The sequence below is a fragment of the Pimephales promelas genome, chromosome 5, assembly GCF_988280905.1.
Source record: "Pimephales promelas chromosome 5, fPimPro1.hap1.1, whole genome shotgun sequence".
NCBI lineage: Eukaryota > Metazoa > Chordata > Actinopteri > Cypriniformes > Leuciscidae > Pimephales > Pimephales promelas.
This window is the reverse complement of record NC_142773.1, coordinates 44,053,284-44,074,733: the sequence shown is the minus strand read 5'-3', so window position 1 is coordinate 44,074,733 and position 21,450 is coordinate 44,053,284. Positions and strand designations below refer to the sequence as shown.

The 21,450-nt window shown below is 48.6% G+C and overlaps 1 protein-coding gene across 12 annotated transcripts in view; it reads right to left on the bottom strand.

Annotated features, from left to right (window-relative positions):
- The window catches only part of LOC120491190 (myomegalin), a 67,193-nt gene that overhangs the window by 31,456 nt on the left and 14,287 nt on the right, over positions 1–21,450 (bottom strand). For 4 of the 12 annotated variants that reach the window (XM_089131665.1, XM_089131668.1, XM_089131666.1 and 1 more), the window contains 2 exons: positions 10,576–10,710; positions 10,088–10,207 (listed from right to left, as the gene is read on the bottom strand). In XM_089131665.1, coding sequence (XP_088987791.1) covers positions 10,088–10,207; positions 10,576–10,710 — 255 coding nt within the window. Of the gene's footprint in view, positions 1–10,087; positions 10,208–10,575; positions 10,711–14,133; positions 15,367–21,450 lie in introns of those variants that run through there. The other 8 variants (XM_089131657.1, XM_089131660.1, XM_089131658.1 and 5 more) reach the window with 3 other exon arrangements.

The following is a 21,450-nucleotide window of genomic DNA, read 5'->3' as shown; positions in this document are numbered from 1 at the left end:
TATGAATAAGATTAACATCTTATTTTTATCATTAACAACTTATTATATTAATGATAAATTATGAATTGAAAATAAATAAATTATGTTTGAAAAATAATTGTTCTATTAAATGTTTTTATTCCAATTTTTAATGATTTAAAAAGTAATATATTATCAAAAATGGTGCTGCAAAACAGATTTAGTCAATTAAACCATGGACAAACAATATATATTCCTTAAAGAATGTGTAAATACAACATTTCAGTATTATTGTTGGTGTTTAAACAGCACTTCCTCTTTAAAAAAGGGGAGGAGACCACAAGAAACTCTGGGTTTACTGAAGAAAACCTGCTCCCGACCAGGTTAGGTTCACAGAGTAAGTTACCATGGTAACTGACTCTGAGTATAAGTTACCTCTCTTTCAGAAACGGGCTTGACTTACTCTGCTTTCTCGGGTTTGATATACCCCCCTTTTTGAAACGGAAAACCCAGAGTTTCCCTCATTTCAGGGTTAACATACTCAGAGTTTTCACTTAACCTCCTTTCTGAAACAGGCCCCTGCTGCCTCATCCCCCTGCACACGCTTCAAATACTGAGAAAGCTGTGTGTGTGTGTGTGTGTGTGTGTGTGTTTGTGTGTGTATGTACTTGTACTTACAGTCCATTCGGGAAAGTATTCACAGCGCTTCACTTTTTCCATGTTACAGCCTTATTCCAAAATGGATTTGAACTTGAAAAACAGCACGTACTGAAGTCTTACCACGGTTAAAACAACATTCCTTCTGATGTTCATTCATGTTTATTTGATGCTATAAATGAACAAGAAGGACGAGACGATCGGTTCACAAGCAGCTTTAACTGAGGCTCTAGCGATCTGTCACATATTAAAGACCCACAAAACGTTATTTTTTATTGTTTAAATTTCTTTAAAAAATTACCAAATTTGAAAGTTGAGACTTTGTTTTACATCAAAAGTAAGCTGGTCTGTCCTGTCTGTCTTTCCCTCTCCCAGTCCCTCATCTTTCCCTCGACCCTGACGAGTCTCCCGGTTCCTCATCTTTCCCTCGACCCTGAGGAGTCTCCCAGTTCCTCATCTTTCCCTCGACCCTGACGAGTCTCCCAGTCCCTCATCTTTCCCTTGACCCTGACGAGTCTCCCAGTTCCTCATCTTTCCCTCGACCCTGACGAGTCTCCCAGTCCATCATCTTTTCCTCGACCCTGACGAGTCTCCCAGTTCCTCATCTTTCCCTCGACCCTGACGAGTCTCCCAGTCCCTCATCTTTCCCTCGACCCTGACGAGTCTCTCAGTTCCTCATCTTTCCCTCGACCCTGATGAGTCTCTCAGTTCCTCATCTTTCCCTCGACCCTGACGAGTCTCCCAGTTCCTCATCTTTCCCTCGACCCTGATGAGTCTCTCAGTTCCTCATCTTTCCCTCGACCCTGACGAGTCTCCCAGTCCATCATCTTTCCCTCGACCCTGACGAGTCTCCCAGTTCCTCATCTTTCCCTCGACCCTGACGAGTCTCCCAGTTCCTCATCTTTCCCTCGACCCTGACGAGTCTCCCAGTCCCTCATCTTTCCCTCGACCCTGACGAGTCTCCCAGTCCATCATCTTTTCCTCGACCATGACGAGTCTCTCAGTTCCTCATCTTTCCCTCGACCCTGACGAGTCTCTCAGTTCCTCATCTTTCCCTCGACCCTGACGAGTCTCCCAGTCCCTCATCTTTCCCTCGACCCTGACGAGTCTCCCAGTCCCTCATCTTTCCCTCGACCCTGACGAGTCTCCCAGTCCCTCATCTTTCCCTCGACCCTGACGAGTCTCCCAGTCCCTCATCTTTCCCTCGACCCTGACGAGTCTCCCAGTTCCTCATCTTTCCCTCGACCCTGACGAGTCTCCCAGTTCCTCATCTTTCCCTCGACCCTGACGAGTCTCCCAGTTCCTCATCTTTCCCTCGACCCTGACGAGTCTCCCAGTTCCTCATCTTTCCCTCGACCCTGACGAGTCTCCCAGTTCCTCATCTTTCCCTCGACCCTGACGAGTCTCCCAGTTCCTCATCTTTCCCTCGACCCTGACGAGTCTCCCAGTTCCTCATCTTTCCCTCGACCCTGACGAGTCTCCCAGTTCCTCATCTTTCCCTCGACCCTGACGAGTCTCCCAGTTCCTCATCTTTCCCTCGACCCTGACGAGTCTCCCAGTTCCTCATCTTTCCCTCGACCCTGACGAGTCTCCCAGTCCCTCATCTTTCCCTCGACCCTGACGAGTCTCCCAGTCCCTCATCTTTCCCTCGACCCTGACGAGTCTCCCAGTTCCTCATCTTTCCCTCGACCCTGACGAGTCTCCCAGTTCCTCATCTTTCCCTCGACCCTGACGAGTCTCCCAGTTCCTCATCTTTCCCTCGACCCTGACGAGTCTCCCAGTTCCTCATCTTTCCCTCGACCCTGACGAGTCTCCCAGTTCCTCATCTTTCCCTCGACCCTGACGAGTCTCCCAGTTCCTCATCTTTCCCTCGACCCTGACGAGTCTCCCAGTCCCTCATCTTTCCCTCGACCCTGACGAGTCTCCCAGTCCCTCATCTTTCCCTCGACCCTGACGAGTCTCCCAGTCCCTCATCTTTCCCTCGACCCTGACGAGTCTCCCAGTCCCTCATCTTTCCCTCGACCCTGACGAGTCTCCCAGTTCCTCATCTTTCCCTCGACCCTGACGAGTCTCCCAGTTCCTCATCTTTCCCTCGACCCTGACGAGTCTCCCAGTCCCTCATCTTTCCCTCGACCCTGACGAGTCTCCCAGTCCCTCATCTTTCCCTCGACCCTGACGAGTCTCCCAGTCCCTCATCTTTCCCTCGACCCTGACGAGTCTCCCAGTCCCTCATCTTTCCCTCGACCCTGACGAGTCTCCCAGTCCCTCATCTTTCCCTCGACCCTGACGAGTCTCCCAGTCCCTCATCTTTCCCTCGACCCTGACGAGTCTCCCAGTCCCTCATCTTTCCCTCGACCCTGACGAGTCTCCCAGTCCCTCATCTTTCCCTCGACCCTGACGAGTCTCCCAGTCCCTCATCTTTCCCTCGACCCTGACGAGTCTCCCAGTCCCTCATCTTTCCCTCGACCCTGACGAGTCTCCCAGTCCCTCATCTTTCCCTCGACCCTGACGAGTCTCCCAGTCCCTCATCTTTCCCTCGACCCTGACGAGTCTCCCAGTCCCTCATCTTTCCCTCGACCCTGACGAGTCTCCCAGTCCCTCATCTTTCCCTCGACCCTGACGAGTCTCCCAGTCCCTCATCTTTCCCTCGACCCTGACGAGTCTCCCAGTCCCTCATCTTTCCCTCGACCCTGACGAGTCTCCCAGTCCCTCATCTTTCCCTCGACCCTGACGAGTCTCCCAGTCCCTCATCTTTCCCTCGACCCTGACGAGTCTCCCAGTCCCTCATCTTTCCCTCGACCCTGACGAGTCTCCCAGTCCCTCATCTTTCCCTCGACCCTGACGAGTCTCCCAGTTCCTCATCTTTCCCTCGACCCTGACGAGTCTCACAGTTCCTCATCTTTCCCTCGACCCTGACGAGTCTCCCAGTTCCTCATCTTTCCCTCGACCCTGACGAGTCTCCCAGTTCCTCATCTTTCCCTCGACCCTGACGAGTCTCCCAGTTCCTCATCTTTCCCTCGACCCTGACGAGTCTCCCAGTTCCTCATCTTTCCCTCGACCCTGACGAGTCTCCCAGTTCCTCATCTTTCCCTCGACCCTGACGAGTCTCCCAGTCCCTCATCTTTCCCTCGACCCTGACGAGTCTCCCAGTCCCTCATCTTTCCCTCGACCCTGACGAGTCTCCCAGTTCCTCATCTTTCCCTCGACCCTGACGAGTCTCCCAGTTCCTCATCTTTCCCTCGACCCTGACGAGTCTCCCAGTTCCTCATCTTTCCCTCGACCCTGACGAGTCTCCCAGTTCCTCATCTTTCCCTCCACCCTGACGAGTCTCCCAGTCCCTCATCTTTCCCTCGACCCTGACGAGTCTCCCAGTCCCTCATCTTTCCCTCGACCCTGACGAGTCTCCCAGTCCCTCATCTTTCCCTCAACCCTGACGAGTCTCCCAGTCCCTCATCTTTCCCTCGACCCTGACGAGTCTCCCAGTCCCTCATCTTTCCCTCGACCCTGACGAGTCTCCCAGTCCCTCATCTTTCCCTCGACCCTGACGAGTCTCTCAGTTCCTCATCTTTCCCTCGACCCTGACGAGTCTCCCAGTTCCTCATCTTTCCCTCGACCCTGACGAGTCTCCCAGTTCCTCATCTTTCCCTCGACCCTGACGAGTCTCCCCAGTCCCTCATCTTTCCCTCGACCCTGACGAGTCTCCCAGTACCTCATCTTTCCCTCGACCCTGACGAGTCTCCCAGTTCCTCATCTTTCCCTCGACCCTGACGAGTCTCCCAGTCCCTCATCTTTCCCTCGACCCTGACGAGTCTCCCAGTCCCTCATCTTTCCCTCGACCCTGACGAGTCTCCCAGTCCCTCATCTTTCCCTCGACCCTGACGAGTCTCCCAGTCCCTCATCTTTCCCTCGACCCTGACGAGTCTCCCAGTCCCTCATCTTTCCCTCGACCCTGACGAGTCTCCCAGTCCCTCATCTTTCCCTCGACCCTGACGAGTCTCCCAGTCCCTCATCTTTCCCTCGACCCTGACGAGTCTCCCAGTCCCTCATTTTTCCCTCGACCCTGACGAGTCTCCCAGTCCCTCATCTTTCCCTCCCAGTCCCTCATCTTTCCCTCGACCCTGACGAGTCTCCCAGTCCCTCATCTTTCCCTCGACCCTGACGAGTCTCCCAGTCCCTCATCTTTCCCTCGACCCTGACGAGTCTCCCAGTCCCTCATCTTTCCCTCGACCCTGACGAGTCTCCCAGTCCCTCATCTTTCCCTCGACCCTGACGAGTCTCCCAGTCCCTCATCTTTCCCTCGACCCTGACGAGTCTCCCAGTTCCTCATCTTTCCCTCGACCCTGACGAGTCTCACAGTTCCTCATCTTTCCCTCGACCCTGACGAGTCTCCCAGTTCCTCATCTTTCCCTCGACCCTGACGAGTCTCCCAGTTCCTCATCTTTCCCTCGACCCTGACGAGTCTCCCAGTTCCTCATCTTTCCCTCGACCCTGACGAGTCTCCCAGTTCCTCATCTTTCCCTCGACCCTGACGAGTCTCCCAGTTCCTCATCTTTCCCTCGACCCTGACGAGTCTCCCAGTCCCTCATCTTTCCCTCGACCCTGACGAGTCTCCCAGTCCCTCATCTTTCCCTCGACCCTGACGAGTCTCCCAGTCCCTCATCTTTCCCTCGACCCTGACGAGTCTCCCAGTCCCTCATCTTTCCCTCGACCCTGACGAGTCTCCCAGTCCCTCATCTTTCCCTCGACCCTGACGAGTCTCCCAGTCCCTCATCTTTCCCTCGACCCTGACGAGTCTCCCAGTCCCTCATCTTTCCCTCGACCCTGACGAGTCTCCCAGTCCCTCATCTTTCCCTCGACCCTGACGAGTCTCCCAGTCCCTCATCTTTCCCTCGACCCTGACGAGTCTCCCAGTCCCTCATCTTTCCCTCGACCCTGACGAGTCTCCCAGTTCCTCATCTTTCCCTCGACCCTGATGAGTCTCCCAGTCCCTCATCTTTCCCTCGACCCTGACGAGTCTCCCAGTTCCTCATCTTTCCCTCGACCCTGAGGAGTCTCCCAGTTCCTCATCTTTCCCTCGACCCTGACGAGTCTCCCAGTCCCTCATCTTTCCCTTGACCCTGACGAGTCTCCCAGTTCCTCATCTTTCCCTCGACCCTGACGAGTCTCCCAGTCCATCATCTTTTCCTCGACCCTGACGAGTCTCCCAGTTCCTCATCTTTCCCTCGACCCTGACGAGTCTCCCAGTCCCTCATCTTTCCCTCGACCCTGACGAGTCTCTCAGTTCCTCATCTTTCCCTCGACCCTGATGAGTCTCTCAGTTCCTCATCTTTCCCTCGACCCTGACGAGTCTCCCAGTTCCTCATCTTTCCCTCGACCCTGATGAGTCTCTCAGTTCCTCATCTTTCCCTCGACCCTGACGAGTCTCCCAGTCCATCATCTTTCCCTCGACCCTGACGAGTCTCCCAGTTCCTCATCTTTCCCTCGACCCTGACGAGTCTCCCAGTTCCTCATCTTTCCCTCGACCCTGACGAGTCTCCCAGTCCCTCATCTTTCCCTCGACCCTGACGAGTCTCCCAGTCCATCATCTTTTCCTCGACCCTGACGAGTCTCTCAGTTCCTCATCTTTCCCTCGACCCTGACGAGTCTCTCAGTTCCTCATCTTTCCCTCGACCCTGACGAGTCTCCCAGTCCATCATCTTTTCCTCGACCCTGACGAGTCTCTCAGTTCCTCATCTTTCCCTCGACCCTGACGAGTCTCTCAGTTCCTCATCTTTCCCTCGACCCTGACGAGTCTCCCAGTCCCTCATCTTTCCCTCGACCCTGACGAGTCTCCCAGTCCCTCATCTTTCCCTCGACCCTGACGAGTCTCCCAGTTCCTCATCTTTCCCTCGACCCTGACGAGTCTCCCAGTTCCTCATCTTTCCCTCGACCCTGACGAGTCTCCCAGTTCCTCATCTTTCCCTCGACCCTGACGAGTCTCCCAGTTCCTCATCTTTCCCTCGACCCTGACGAGTCTCCCAGTTCCTCATCTTTCCCTCGACCCTGACGAGTCTCCCAGTTCCTCATCTTTCCCTCGACCCTGACGAGTCTCCCAGTCCCTCATCTTTCCCTCGACCCTGACGAGTCTCCCAGTCCCTCATCTTTCCCTCGACCCTGACGAGTCTCCCAGTCCCTCATCTTTCCCTCGACCCTGACGAGTCTCCCAGTCCCTCATCTTTCCCTCGACCCTGACGAGTCTCCCAGTTCCTCATCTTTCCCTCGACCCTGACGAGTCTCCCAGTCCCTCATCTTTCCCTCGACCCTGACGAGTCTCCCAGTCCCTCATCTTTCCCTCGACCCTGACGAGTCTCCCAGTCCCTCATCTTTCCCTCGACCCTGACGAGTCTCCCAGTCCCTCATCTTTCCCTCGACCCTGACGAGTCTCCCAGTCCCTCATCTTTCCCTCGACCCTGACGAGTCTCCCAGTCCCTCATCTTTCCCTCGACCCTGACGAGTCTCCCAGTCCCTCATCTTTCCCTCGACCCTGACGAGTCTCCCAGTTCCTCATCTTTCCCTCGACCCTGACGAGTCTCCCAGTTCCTCATCTTTCCCTCGACCCTGACGAGTCTCCCAGTTCCTCATCTTTCCCTCGACCCTGACGAGTCTCCCAGTCCCTCATCTTTCCCTCGACCCTGACGAGTCTCCCAGTCCATCATCTTTTCCTCGACCCTGACGAGTCTCTCAGTTCCTCATCTTTCCCTCGACCCTGACGAGTCTCTCAGTTCCTCATCTTTCCCTCGACCCTGACGAGTCTCCCAGTCCATCATCTTTTCCTCGACCCTGACGAGTCTCTCAGTTCCTCATCTTTCCCTCGACCCTGACGAGTCTCTCAGTTCCTCATCTTTCCCTCGACCCTGACGAGTCTCTCAGTTCCTCATCTTTCCCTCGACCCTGACGAGTCTCCCAGTCCCTCATCTTTCCCTCGACCCTGACGAGTCTCCCAGTCCCTCATCTTTCCCTCGACCCTGACGAGTCTCCCAGTCCCTCATCTTTCCCTCGACCCTGACGAGTCTCCCAGTCCCTCATCTTTCCCTCGACCCTGACGAGTCTCCCAGTCCCTCATCTTTCCCTCGACCCTGACGAGTCTCCCAGTTCCTCATCTTTCCCTCGACCCTGACGAGTCTCCCAGTTCCTCATCTTTCCCTCGACCCTGACGAGTCTCCCAGTTCCTCATCTTTCCCTCGACCCTGACGAGTCTCCCAGTTCCTCATCTTTCCCTCGACCCTGACGAGTCTCCCAGTTCCTCATCTTTCCCTCGACCCTGACGAGTCTCCCAGTTCCTCATCTTTCCCTCGACCCTGACGAGTCTCCCAGTTCCTCATCTTTCCCTCGACCCTGACGAGTCTCCCAGTTCCTCATCTTTCCCTCGACCCTGACGAGTCTCCCAGTTCCTCATCTTTCCCTCGACCCTGACGAGTCTCCCAGTCCCTCATCTTTCCCTCGACCCTGACGAGTCTCCCAGTCCCTCATCTTTCCCTCGACCCTGACGAGTCTCCCAGTTCCTCATCTTTCCCTCGACCCTGACGAGTCTCCCAGTTCCTCATCTTTCCCTCGACCCTGACGAGTCTCCCAGTTCCTCATCTTTCCCTCGACCCTGACGAGTCTCCCAGTTCCTCATCTTTCCCTCGACCCTGACGAGTCTCCCAGTTCCTCATCTTTCCCTCGACCCTGACGAGTCTCCCAGTTCCTCATCTTTCCCTCGACCCTGACGAGTCTCCCAGTCCCTCATCTTTCCCTCGACCCTGACGAGTCTCCCAGTCCCTCATCTTTCCCTCGACCCTGACGAGTCTCCCAGTCCCTCATCTTTCCCTCGACCCTGACGAGTCTCCCAGTCCCTCATCTTTCCCTCGACCCTGACGAGTCTCCCAGTTCCTCATCTTTCCCTCGACCCTGACGAGTCTCCCAGTCCCTCATCTTTCCCTCGACCCTGACGAGTCTCCCAGTCCCTCATCTTTCCCTCGACCCTGACGAGTCTCCCAGTCCCTCATCTTTCCCTCGACCCTGACGAGTCTCCCAGTCCCTCATCTTTCCCTCGACCCTGACGAGTCTCCCAGTCCCTCATCTTTCCCTCGACCCTGACGAGTCTCCCAGTCCCTCATCTTTCCCTCGACCCTGACGAGTCTCCCAGTCCCTCATCTTTCCCTCGACCCTGACGAGTCTCCCAGTCCCTCATCTTTCCCTCGACCCTGACGAGTCTCCCAGTCCCTCATCTTTCCCTCGACCCTGACGAGTCTCCCAGTTCCTCATCTTTCCCTCGACCCTGACGAGTCTCCCAGTTCCTCATCTTTCCCTCGACCCTGACGAGTCTCCCAGTTCCTCATCTTTCCCTCGACCCTGATGAGTCTCCCAGTCCCTCATCTTTCCCTCGACCCTGACGAGTCTCCCAGTACCTCATCTTTCCCTCGACCCTGACGAGTCTCCCAGTTCCTCATCTTTCCCTCGACCCCAATGAGTCTCCCAGTTCATGCTGCTCTTAAACACCCCCACAGCTGATGCTGCTCCACTGTAGGGATGGTATTGTCCAAGTGATAAGTGGTGCCTGCTTTCTTCCATACATGACGCTTGCCATTCAGGTCAAAAAAGTTAAATCTTTGTTTTATCAGACCAGATATGGTTGTTCTTCTGGAAGGTTCTCCGGCCTGATTGGTGGAGAGCTGCAGAGATGGTTGTTCTTCTGGAAGCTTCTCCTCTCTCCACAGAGAGAGCTCTGCCAGAGTGACCATCAGGTTCTCGGTCTACGCCCAGACTGAGGCCCTTCTCCCCCAATCGCTCAGCTCTAGGAAGAGTACTGGGGGCTCCACACTTCTTCCATTTACAGATGATGGAGGCAACTGTGCTCATTGGGACCTTCAATGGTGCAGAAATGTTTCTGTACCCTTTTCCAGATCTGTGCCTCAATACAATCCTATCTGGGCGGTCTACAGACAATGCCTTGGACCTCATGGCTTGGTTTGTGCTCTGACATGCACTGTTAACTGTGGGACCTTATATAGATGGGTGTGCGTTTTCCAAATCATGTCCAATCAACTACCACAATTTACCACAGGTGGACTCCAATCCAGTTGTAGAAACACCTCAAGGATGATGGTAGAAACCGGATACACCTGAGCTCAAATTTGGGTGTCATGGCAAAGGCTGTGAATACTTATGTACATGTGATTTTTATTTTTAATAAATTTGCAAAGATTTCAAAGAAACTTCTTTCATTATTGGGTATTGTTTGTAGAATTTTGAGGAAAATAATGAGTTTAATCAATTTTAGAATAAGGCTGTAATGTAACAAAATGTGGAAAAAGTGAATCGCTATGAATACTTTCCGGAGGCACTGTATCAGTGTGTGTGTGTGCTCACCTGTCTGTGTTGAGAGAGAGAGCATGAATATGAGCTTGTCTGGATGGGGACTGTGAGTGTGTGTGTGTGTGCGTGTACTCGCCTCTGTGTCTTTCGTTCTCAGGCTGTCTGTGAGGTTCTGGATGGTTCTCTGCTGGTTCTGTGCAGCTTGACTGATGGACAGAAGCTCTGACTCCATCTCAATCACTTTCTTCTGCAGCTTCTGAGTCACAAACACAAACATCTGAGCCGGCAGTCAACAAAACAAACTAAAAACTAAAACCCTTTCTAAAGTGAACATGATACACTTTTACACTTTTTGAATATACATGAACGAACAAATCACTCAATCAGAGTTTTGAACGGATTCACAGAAATTAATACAAATACTCCAGTGTAAATCATCATTTCTCTATGTGAATATACAGTAAAGTGTAATTTATTTCTGTGATCAAAGCTGATCAGCATCATTACTCCAGTCTTCAGTGTCACATGATCCTTCAGAAATCAATCCAATATGAGGATCTGATGATCAAGAAACACTTATTATTAATGTTTTAATGATTTTTGTGGGTTGTTTAGCTCTTGTACCTTGTTACTGGTCTCGCTGTGATGGATCTGAGTCTGCAGAGCCTCGACCTGCATCTGTGCGTTCTGCAGTTGAGCGACACACTGTCCCGCACTGTGATCGAACTGAAGCGTCTGTGTCTGCTCCTCCATCAGAGTCTGAAGAAACCAGAGAAGAAACCTGAAGAACCCTGACCCTAACCCACAACATCAGACCTGGTTTACACTGCTGGAACCTGCTGTACTTGTGTCAACTCTTGGTCTGCTTTTAATATCATCCGGTTCACACACACACACACCAGTATTGCTTAATTTATTCAAAAGAGCATTGACAGTCCATGTTTTAGAAAATCTTTGAGTACATGATTCTTGACTGTGTTCATCTGACGCATCTGAGGTCCTTTAACTGTGATGCATTGAGGTCAGACATCACTCTGTGAGTGTGTGTGTGTGTGTGTGTGTGAGTGTGTGTTTTGGCTCGAGGGCGAGAGATCTAGGCCAGTGGTTCTGCCACACTCTCCATGTTAACCTATTTAACCGTAAATGTCAGGCTATCTGTGGGTTAACGGAGACTTCAGTGAGAACGAGGAGATGTGAGGAAAGAGAGAGAACACACGCGATCTCTGATCTGATGACGGTACGGCTCACAGTGGCTTCATTCATCAGTGCCGGTTTGGAGCAGGAACAGTTCCTATTTATAAGCTGATCAGGTGACAAACGATTGAGTAAATAACCTCAAACACAAACTGCAGATGTTTATTTTTGGTTTGGTGCTTTTTAAAAGTTTCAACCTCGAATAGCGACTTTGTACTAGAACTCCATATCGTACAAAAACAATGACACAAATAAACCAAACATTAAAATGTGTCTTTATTAGGGAACACGTCAACCGTGTCTATCAACCGCGTTCCCTAATAAAGAAAGATTTGAAAGATCTTTGAAAAGTTGAAAGATTCAGAACAGCTTACTGAACTCTTGTGCAATCCATCAATCAGTGTTTCAACAGCCGAAAGTCGTCAATAATGTGAGAATAATGACATGTAACGTAACATTCACCTCATTCAGTGACCATAAACGCAATATTCAACTAGAAAAATAACTCTAGAGGGAGTGTTTGGATAAATTAATGCGCTGTATTATATATTCATAAATAGTAAATTTTCCTTCATTTATACAGTGCTTTCAACAATCTAGAGTTTCACAGCCGCTTTACAGTGATAACAGGAGATTACAGTAACAGAGTGTTTAGGATTTACAGGAGATCTAGAATAAAGTTATTGTCCAGATAAAGTTAGTTTTAATTGATTCACTTCCACTGTAAAGATCATTAGTTATTAACTTTCGTATCAACACGACACAGCTCTACTGAACACTGAAACTTTAATGTCTTCTGGTCGTTCATTCACACGACACTGTTTAAAGCTTTATTTTTCGTTAGTTTAGCAACTGTTTCAAATAAATACCTCGGGTTAGTGCTGGGCGGTATACCGGTTCATACCAAAAACCAGTGTATATTTTTGTTATGATGTTAATTTTTAATATACCGCCATACCGATGCATTTAATTACACAACGTTCAGAACGAATGTTACGATGCGCCGCCGACACTGTTTCAGACGGACCCTTTACAATGTTGCACTTCTAAGCGGCGACGGTGAGGCGAGGGTAAATCAAACAGCAGTGCTCTGGAGTTACGCTACAGGGACGGCGGATGCTGCAGAACTATGGCGTTATTTATGTCGAGAGCGCACTATTGTAGCGTGAAAGTAAATTAAAGTAATGCGCGATCGCAAATCTCTGCTCGTGTGTGGAATATTTCGCGTGCGCGCTCTCAGATACACGCTGCTCTTGTGAGAATAGGTCTATTTTCTCTGGGCTCGCTGAGAGAATCCTGCACTTAAAACGTGTTCAGGGCAATTGCGAAAATCTCCTCTTCCACAGATAACAATTTTAGGTTATAAGAACGTTTTCATAACGCTCCCATGAAGTTATAAAAAATTGATTTCTGAATGTTCTAGGAATATTCAAAACGTCCAAATTTTAATCGTATTAACGTTCTTGCTTGATTACAAGAATGTTATTAGAACGTTAAAAAATAAAAAATGTAGGTTATACTGGGCGCTGTTCTATTCTACAATATCAACTAATTACAATAAAATAGACCATCCTAAGTACATTTATTGCAGTAATTCCTCTCTCAACCAGTAGAAAACGCTTTGAACACCTTATGCATGAAAAAAAACGTCATAAACCGGAAACCGGCATAATTTTGTAAAAAAAAAAAAAAAAAAAACGTGATGTAAATTTTTGGTCAAACCGCCCAGCAATACCTCGGGTTGTATTTGTTTTCTTCTAATATAGTTGAAAAATAAGCAGATCTAGCCGTTTTTACTGCCTTTCTGTGTGCATTCGAGCTCTCCTTCCATGAAATGCGAAATACCTCTAGTTTAGTTTTCTTCCAGTTGCGCTCCATTTTTCTGGCTGCTCTCTTAAAGTTACAAACTTTTTACGAAAGTTACGAAAGCTTTAACCTGTTTGTGACATCTTCATTATTTAATGTATATATTTACATACTTAATGTATGTTTAACTAGATCTGTCATCAAAACAAGTTATTTAGTTTGTTGGTGACATTTACACATTTAAACAACAATACACTGTGAGTAGAAACAATCATGACATATTGTTGTTGCCTTGGGGACAGTTGGGGAGATTCAAATGAATTAACCAATCAGTAATCCCCTTGATCAGCTCTACCAAACGTGGATGTTTTTCCACTAAGAAACGAACATTGTTATCATGTTTCGATTGATACTGTGAAGCTGCTTTGATGCAATCTATATTGTGAAAAGCGCTATATAAATATACTTGACATAAAAAAGTTACTAGAAAAACAGCCTTATGTCCTATTTGTAGAACTAGGTTTGCAACATGACATCATGACTTTTGCGTAAACATACACGCCACTTTCGAGTCAGGTGGCGTGTTATCTCTACGCATTTTGAGCTATCCGCGTGTATGCGTGTATGTCTACGCCATTAACGTCCGCGTCATTCCGCGTGTCTGTACACGACGTCAAATCTCCAGTCATAAATGCCATTAATCCCAGTGACGGTTAGGTTTAGGGACGGGGTTGAGGTAAGTCATATATTTATATAACGTTAAGTCAACGGCGTTCATAAACACGCTGAAAGGCGATTATGCGTCTTGATAGCACGCCAAAAATGGAAATACGAATTGGCGTGTCATACACACGCTACTTCATGAGATCAGTCTGAGTTTTGAGTTTTGATTATTAAACAAGTTTGATTAAATAATGTATTTGTATTTAATCCTGAATTTTCAGTTTTGGGCCAGAATTTTCATTTCGGTGCATCTCAAATATTGCCATGAACCTCACAGACGTAAAATATGCAAAGTGATGAACATGACAAAAACCGAATGGGACAGTTGTGTTTTTAAATCATTACATGCATGAAACATGTTGTGCTCAGCACAAACCGTGTGGGAAGCGTCATCTGAATGCATCCGTTTGCCGACCCAAAGCAACACGGATCTTTCGGTCCTGTTAGTAAGCGCTTCACCTGTGGGAGCCTCCGGAAACAGACGGGCAGGTACTCGTCCTGCAGCTCCGGCTCCTCCCCACCCGGCTCCAGCGGGCCTCTCTCCGGCTCCAGCGGGACTCTCTCCGGCTCCGGCTCCAGGATCATGTGGTTCGCTCCATCAAACAGGTTCCCCTGCTCTGGACGAGCCAGTTTAGCTCCTCCATTAAAAACCCCAGGATGCACCAGAACAGGGAGCCTGCAGCCAGGGGGAGCCCGGATGGGCCGGTACACACAGTCCTGCAGCAGAACCAGCATCAGCCGTGACGGAGTTTCCTCGGATGCCACGAGATGCTCCTCAGATGCATTCAGGGATTCCAGCGAGCCACCGCAGCTCAGCTGCTCTCGTAGTGTGTGATCACCTTCTGATGAGCGGCTCCCGGTGCCGGTCCGCTCTTCCCTACAGGCGCTCCCGGTGCCGGTCCGCTCTTCCCCACAGGCGCTCCCGGTGCCGGTCCTGTAGTAGCGTGTGGACGGGCCGCAGGAGACGCTCCTCCACAGCTTCCGGGGCACTTTACACACGGCTTCGTAGTCAGCGTCGGACACACGCAGCGCTCGGCACCTGCGCGAGGATGACTCTAACGTGCGGCACGGTGGATTGAGAGAACACTCCCACATCTGCTCCTCGTCCTCCGCCCAGGACTCGTGCATGGAGTAGGTGAGGTCCTCCTGCAGCAGCGCACAGTACCGGTGAAGGGACGGGTCATCAGCGCTCGCCTCCGGCGCCCCCTGCAGGTTGTGTTTGTTATAGAGCGCAGTGATGCAGATGCGCAGACGCTCCTTCTCCAGCAGGAGTCTGCGCAGACGCTCGAGGGACAGCGCCTGCACGCGTGCGATCACCGTGTCGAAGCGGAACATGCGGTCCAGCATGAAGCAGCACTTGCTGCAGACGAACTCGCAGCGCCCGTCGCGCTGAAGCTCGCGGCCCAGAGCCTGAGACAGCAGAACCTGCAGCTTTAGCTTGGCTGACGGGTGGAAGAGCCATCGCCGCTGGTTCCCACACAGATCCCTGGCGCACACACGACACGCCTCCTTCATCCCAGCGGAGACGGGATATTCACTGGAGTCAGATATTCACTGGAGTAGGATATTCACTGGAGTAGGATATTCACTGGAGTCGGATATTCACTGGAGTCGGATATTCACTGGAGTCGGATATTCTCTGGAGTAGGATATTCACTGGAGTCGGATATTCACTGGAGTAGGATATTCACTGGAGTCGGATATTCACTGGAGTCGGATATTCACTGGAGTCGGATATTCACTGGAGTAGGATATTCACTGGAGTAGGATATTCACTGGAGTAGGATATTCACTGGAGTCGGATATTCACTGGAGTAGGATATTCACTGGAGTCGGATATTCACTGGAGTAGGATATTCACTGGAGTCGGATATTCACTGGAGTCGGATATTCACTGGAGTCGGATATTCACTGGAGTCGGATATTCACTGGAGTAGGATATTCACTGGAGTCGGATATTCACTGGAGTCGGATATTCACTGGAGTCGGATATTCACTGGAGTCGGATATTCACTGGAGTCGGATATTCACTGGAGTCGGATATTCACTGGAGTCGGATATTCACTGGAGTCGGATATTCACTGGAGTCGGATATTCACTGGAGTCGGATATTCACTGGAGTCGGATATTCACTGGATTCTGAAACACCTGCAGACATTTGGTTTAAAAAGAAAAAAAAGATTTAGCTTCCAAAAAAAAAAACAATCCTACTGTTTTCATGTCGTCAAATTCAATGTTATACAGTCAAACAATATGTCAAACAGTATTATAATTTTTGTCATATTTTTAGATAATATCAATAATATCAGAGATTATAGTATAAACAAAAGCGTTGCTTAATTACCATATGAGACTGCGGCTCGGAGTAATGAAGTCCTCGGGGTGTCATCATAGATGGCAGTCCATGAAAGCGGGAGAAAAATGATCATAATCCGCTAGCGATGAGGAGCAGAGATGCATCTGAAAGTTCAACTGCGGCGAGTCGGGCCAAACACACGAGGACTAGTCTAACGTTGCCGAAGTCGATTTTCCGAGTGTGTGTGTGTGTGTGTGTGTCTGATGCGGAACACGCGCGCCTCCGTCTCCCTCTCTCTTCATCACCGGAACACGGCAGCGGTGTGTGTGTGTGTGTGTGTGTGTGTGTGTGTGTGTGTGTGTGTGTGTGTGTGTGTGTGTGTGTGAGAGAGAGAGAGAGAGAGAGAGAGAGAGAGAGAGAGAGAGAGAGAGAGAGAGAGAGAGAGAGAGAGAGAGAGAGTGACGTAAGTCTCATCATCATCACTGCGATACAGAGGAACATCAGATTCTGCGGTCGCGTCATCAGATGAAAGGAGGCTTAAACCATCTCACACCGCAGGGGTGGATCACTCATCATCACTACACATCATTATACAATAGAACGTCGACTGAAAAACGACGAGCCAAGAAAAAGAACAATAATCTGTAAAATACAATATTTTGGTCATATTTGCCGCGTTCCCGTCGGAATACAGTGAGGTGATGCGGGTCTGCGCGTTCCCGCGCCCCTCGGAGTGATTGACAGATCAGCAGCAGCGCGAGCCTCTAATGTCACCAAACCAGAAATAAACATCTGTATGAGGATGACGCCTCATGCTTTATATCAATATGTATTATGGTTTAAGAGCTACATGTTAAGCTGATTCTTTTTACATTTAATCTACAGTTCAGTTATTTATTATGTCTAATGCAGGTTACCTGCATAAATAAGCCAGGCCAGATTCATGTTTGTGAATAGCTGTGAGTCTGACTGCCAGTCAAGTATATTTATATAGCGCTTTCACAATATAGATTGCATCAAAGCAGCTTCAATCAATCAAAACATAATAACAATATTCGTTTCTTAGTGGAAAAACATCCACGTTTGGTAGAGCTGATCAAGGGGCTTACTGATTGGTTAATTAATTAGAATATCCCCAACTGAGCAAGCCAAAGGAAACAGTGACAAGGAACCGAAAAACTTCACCAAGTGACCCGATGCCATTGGTAATAATCACACATGTTGACCAGTGACCTGACCCCTGACCCTGAGCATGACCTGTGAGCAGCGGTGCCTTTACATGAACTTTACCTTACCCCATTAGCCAATACATAGACATTTACATTTATGCTCATGTATTAATAAATTCAATTGACATAACTTCGGAAACATTTTTCCTTGTTTTCTAGCTGAAAAGTCCTTGGAGAATGTCATTCTCAATAGATATATTATTTTGAGAATAATTTGAGAATTTGGGTGTTGAAATATCCTGTTGACACAATAGCGTCTCGTACGATCGATCAGCTGTAACCATAGTGACAGTGACTAAAGTAACATCAACTAAAGTAACAAAGATGGCAACGTAAATAAAATAAAACTAAATTCTTTTCACAAAAGAGTTTTATCCTGAGGTCTCATGCTCACTCAGCAGGTCCCAGTAGTTTGTGTGTGTGTGTGTGTGTGTGTGTGTCTGAAACACAATAGTGACCACATCTGAAGTCTCTCTATTTGCTCATGTATCATGTGTCAGAGCACATGAAAACGTGTCGTCTGGTTCTAATAATGCAGGGAGTGGATCGTTTGTTTTCAGGATCACAGTAAGAGACTCATGCAGCTTTTGAACATGTCAGTGTTTGTGTGTATCACTGCGCTGTGATCTGAGACAGCAGTCAAACACTTCAGTTCAGGACAAAGACTTCAATAATTCAGCCCAGTTGTGTTTGCAGACGTCAGCCTCTATAGGTCCCACAATGCACCTGGCTCGTTGCCACGGGAACCGTGGTTGTGAATCCAGAGAATTTGTCCCATTCTGACGGTTATAGAAGTTTTTATTTTTATCTGCTGTTCCAAAACATTTACAAACAAACTAGAGACAACCTTTAGACTGTTCTGAACACACACATGCCACTCTCTCTCTCACACACACACACGCACGTCTGGTTGGCTATCTTTGTGGGAACTCTCCATAGATGTAATGGCTTTTATACTGTACAAACTGTTTATTCTTTCCCCTACACTAACCCTATGCTAACCTGACACTTACCCGACGCTGACCCCACACTAACCCTACGCTAACCCGACACTAACCCGACGCTAACCCCACACTAACCCGACGCTAACCCCACACTAACCCGACACTAACCCGACACTAACCCGACACTAACCCGACACTAAACCCACACTAACCCGACGCTAACCCCACACTAATTCGACACTAACCCCACACTAACCCCACACCAACCCGACACTAACCCCACACTAACCCCACACTAATTCGACAATAACCCGACACTAACCTGACACTAACCCCACACTAACCCCACACTAATTCGACACTAACCCGACACTAACCTGACACTAACCCCACACTAACCCCACACCAACCCACACTAACCCCACACTAATTCGACACTAACCCGACACTAACCTGACACTAACCCCACACTAACCCGACACTAACCCCACACCAACCCGACACTAACCCCACACTAACCCGACACTAACCCCACACCAACCCGACACTAACCCCACACTAATTCGACACTAACCCCACACTAATTCGACACTAACCCCACACTAACCCTAACTAACCCCACACTAACCCCACACTAACCCCACACTAAAACGACACTAACCCGACACTAACCTGACACTAACCCGACACTAAACCCACACTAACCCCACACTAACCTGACACTAACCCCACACTAACCCCACACTAATTCGACACTAACCCGACACTAACCTGACACTAACCCCACACTAACCCCACACCAACCCACACTAACCCCACACTAATTCGACACTAACCCGACACTAACCTGACACTAACCCCACACTAACCCGACACTAACCCCACACCAACCCGACACTAACCCCACACTAATTCGACACTAACCCCACACTAATTCGACACTAACCCCACACTAATTCGACACTAACCCCACACTAACCCTAACTAACCCCACACTAACCCCACACTAAACCCACACTAATCCGACACTAACCCGACACTAAACCCACACTAACCCCACACTAACCTGACACTAACCCCACACTAACCTGACACTAACCCCACACTAACCCCACACTAACCCGACACTAACCCCACACTAACCCCACACTAAACCCACACTAACCCCACACTAACCTGACACTAACCCCACACTAACCCCACACTAACCCGACACTAACCCCACACTAACCTGACACTAACCCCACACTAATCCGACACTAAGCCCACACTAACCCGACACTAAACCCACACTAACCCCACACTAACCTGACACTAACCCCACACTAACCCCACACTAACCCGACACTAACCCCACACTAACCCCACACTAAACCCACACTAACCCCACACTAACCCGACACTAACCCCACACTAACCCCACACTAACCCGACACTAACCCCACACTAACCCCACACTAACCCCACACTAACCCCACACTAACCCCACACTAACCCCACACTAACCCCACACTAACCCGGCACTAAACCCACACTAACCCGACACTAACCTGACACTAACCCCATACTAACCCCAACACTAACCCCACACTGATTCGACACTAACCCCACACTAAACCCACACTAAACCCACACTGAACCCACACTGAACCCACACTAACCTGATGCTAAACCCACACTAACCCCACACTAACCCCACACTAACCCCACACTAAACCCACACTGAACCCACACTAACCTGGGGCTCGTTCTTCGTACGTTGCTTAGAACATCCGAGATCAAATGAGACATCTAAGATGATATCATCGTGCTAATCATGATCCGGCTAATTGGGTTCTTCGAACACACCTGTTGTTTATGATTAGTATCGCTGGATTGAGTTATCTGAGATAACTGCGCGTTCTCGCGTTGGTTTAAAAGGGGACATGTATCGATAGCAGAACCAGTGATCAGAAGCGCTGCTATTGGCTGTTCAGCATGGCCAAAGAACACGCCCAGTTTTTCTCCCAAGCAGAGCAAGCGCTTTTAATGCAAGGTTATGCCGAATTTCAGTCTTTAATTAAAACGCCAGGGAACACCTCAAAGTGTGCAAAAGCCAGGAGAGAGTGCTGGCAAAACTAGAAGACAAATTAAATGCGTTTGTGGTGGCCATGTTAGATGTTTTAATAACTTATTATTATTTTATTTTTATTTTCATAATTTCATAATTACTTTGTTCATTGTAATGTCGAGTCACCACACTATAACAATGGACATGGTGAAAATGAAGTACAAAAATATTCTACTTAATGGTAATTTTAGGCCTTATAGGCCTACTAGTCTCTTTTAAAAAGGCACTGTTAAATAAATGATTGTCTGTTTATAAAAGCAAACAGGAAAAATAATAATGATGCTCCTGACCCTGGCAGAAGAGCTGACCCTTGGGTTGAATGTGAATTGGCCTGTTGTGAAGGGTTTTTAGACATTGAAATCTTCCCTTTAGTTGGCCAAAGCTCATGTCATTGTGTGCCCTTGTCCTAGAGCTGCATTGTAACTGGTCTGGGGTTTGGGTCAGGGAATGGGGTCATAAAACACCTGTCTCCATGCATGATCCTGTTGTAATCACCTGTTTAATGGAAAAATGCAGTTCTCAGCATAAGTGTATGTAATACCGTGAGTTTGATATTTATAATTTTCCTTACCATGTTCAAATAATGTTCATAAATGTGAATCTCTTAAAATTCTTGAGTCATGCACAGATCCTGGCCATTTTGCTTTCACACTGATTTGTGATATAGAACATGGTCACACACCATCTAAAAGATTTTACTCAGTCAAATGCCTTTTAAAAAAGTGATATAATATTCCAAATCTGGAATATTAAAAATTGTAATAGTAATTTGGCTGCACTGTATAAGCCCCCTTTCTGCTCACAAAATCCCTTCATTGAGGCTGATGGGAACATGTGTGTAGTCTACAGTGTATGGCACCAATCACGTAAGTTAAGCCTGAGGGACTGTAAGTCATAATCGGCATGGTCATCATGATTGCATTATCTTCATTAAAAATTATAATATACCCTAAGTTGGCAAAAAAAAAAAAAAAAAAAAAAAAAACTAAGAGCACTAAGTTACTTTGTGAATGGCACGACAGAAAGCTTATCAAGTTCTCCGCATCTCCAATAGTGTAAAGGAAGCCACTCGCAAATAATTTTAGGGCAATGCAAACATTTTGTGCTGTTGTTGAAGCCCGATATCGAATCGAACATTAATGTGCATTTCCAACAAAATAATAATGTATTTAAACGACACCCTCACGACGATCGTTT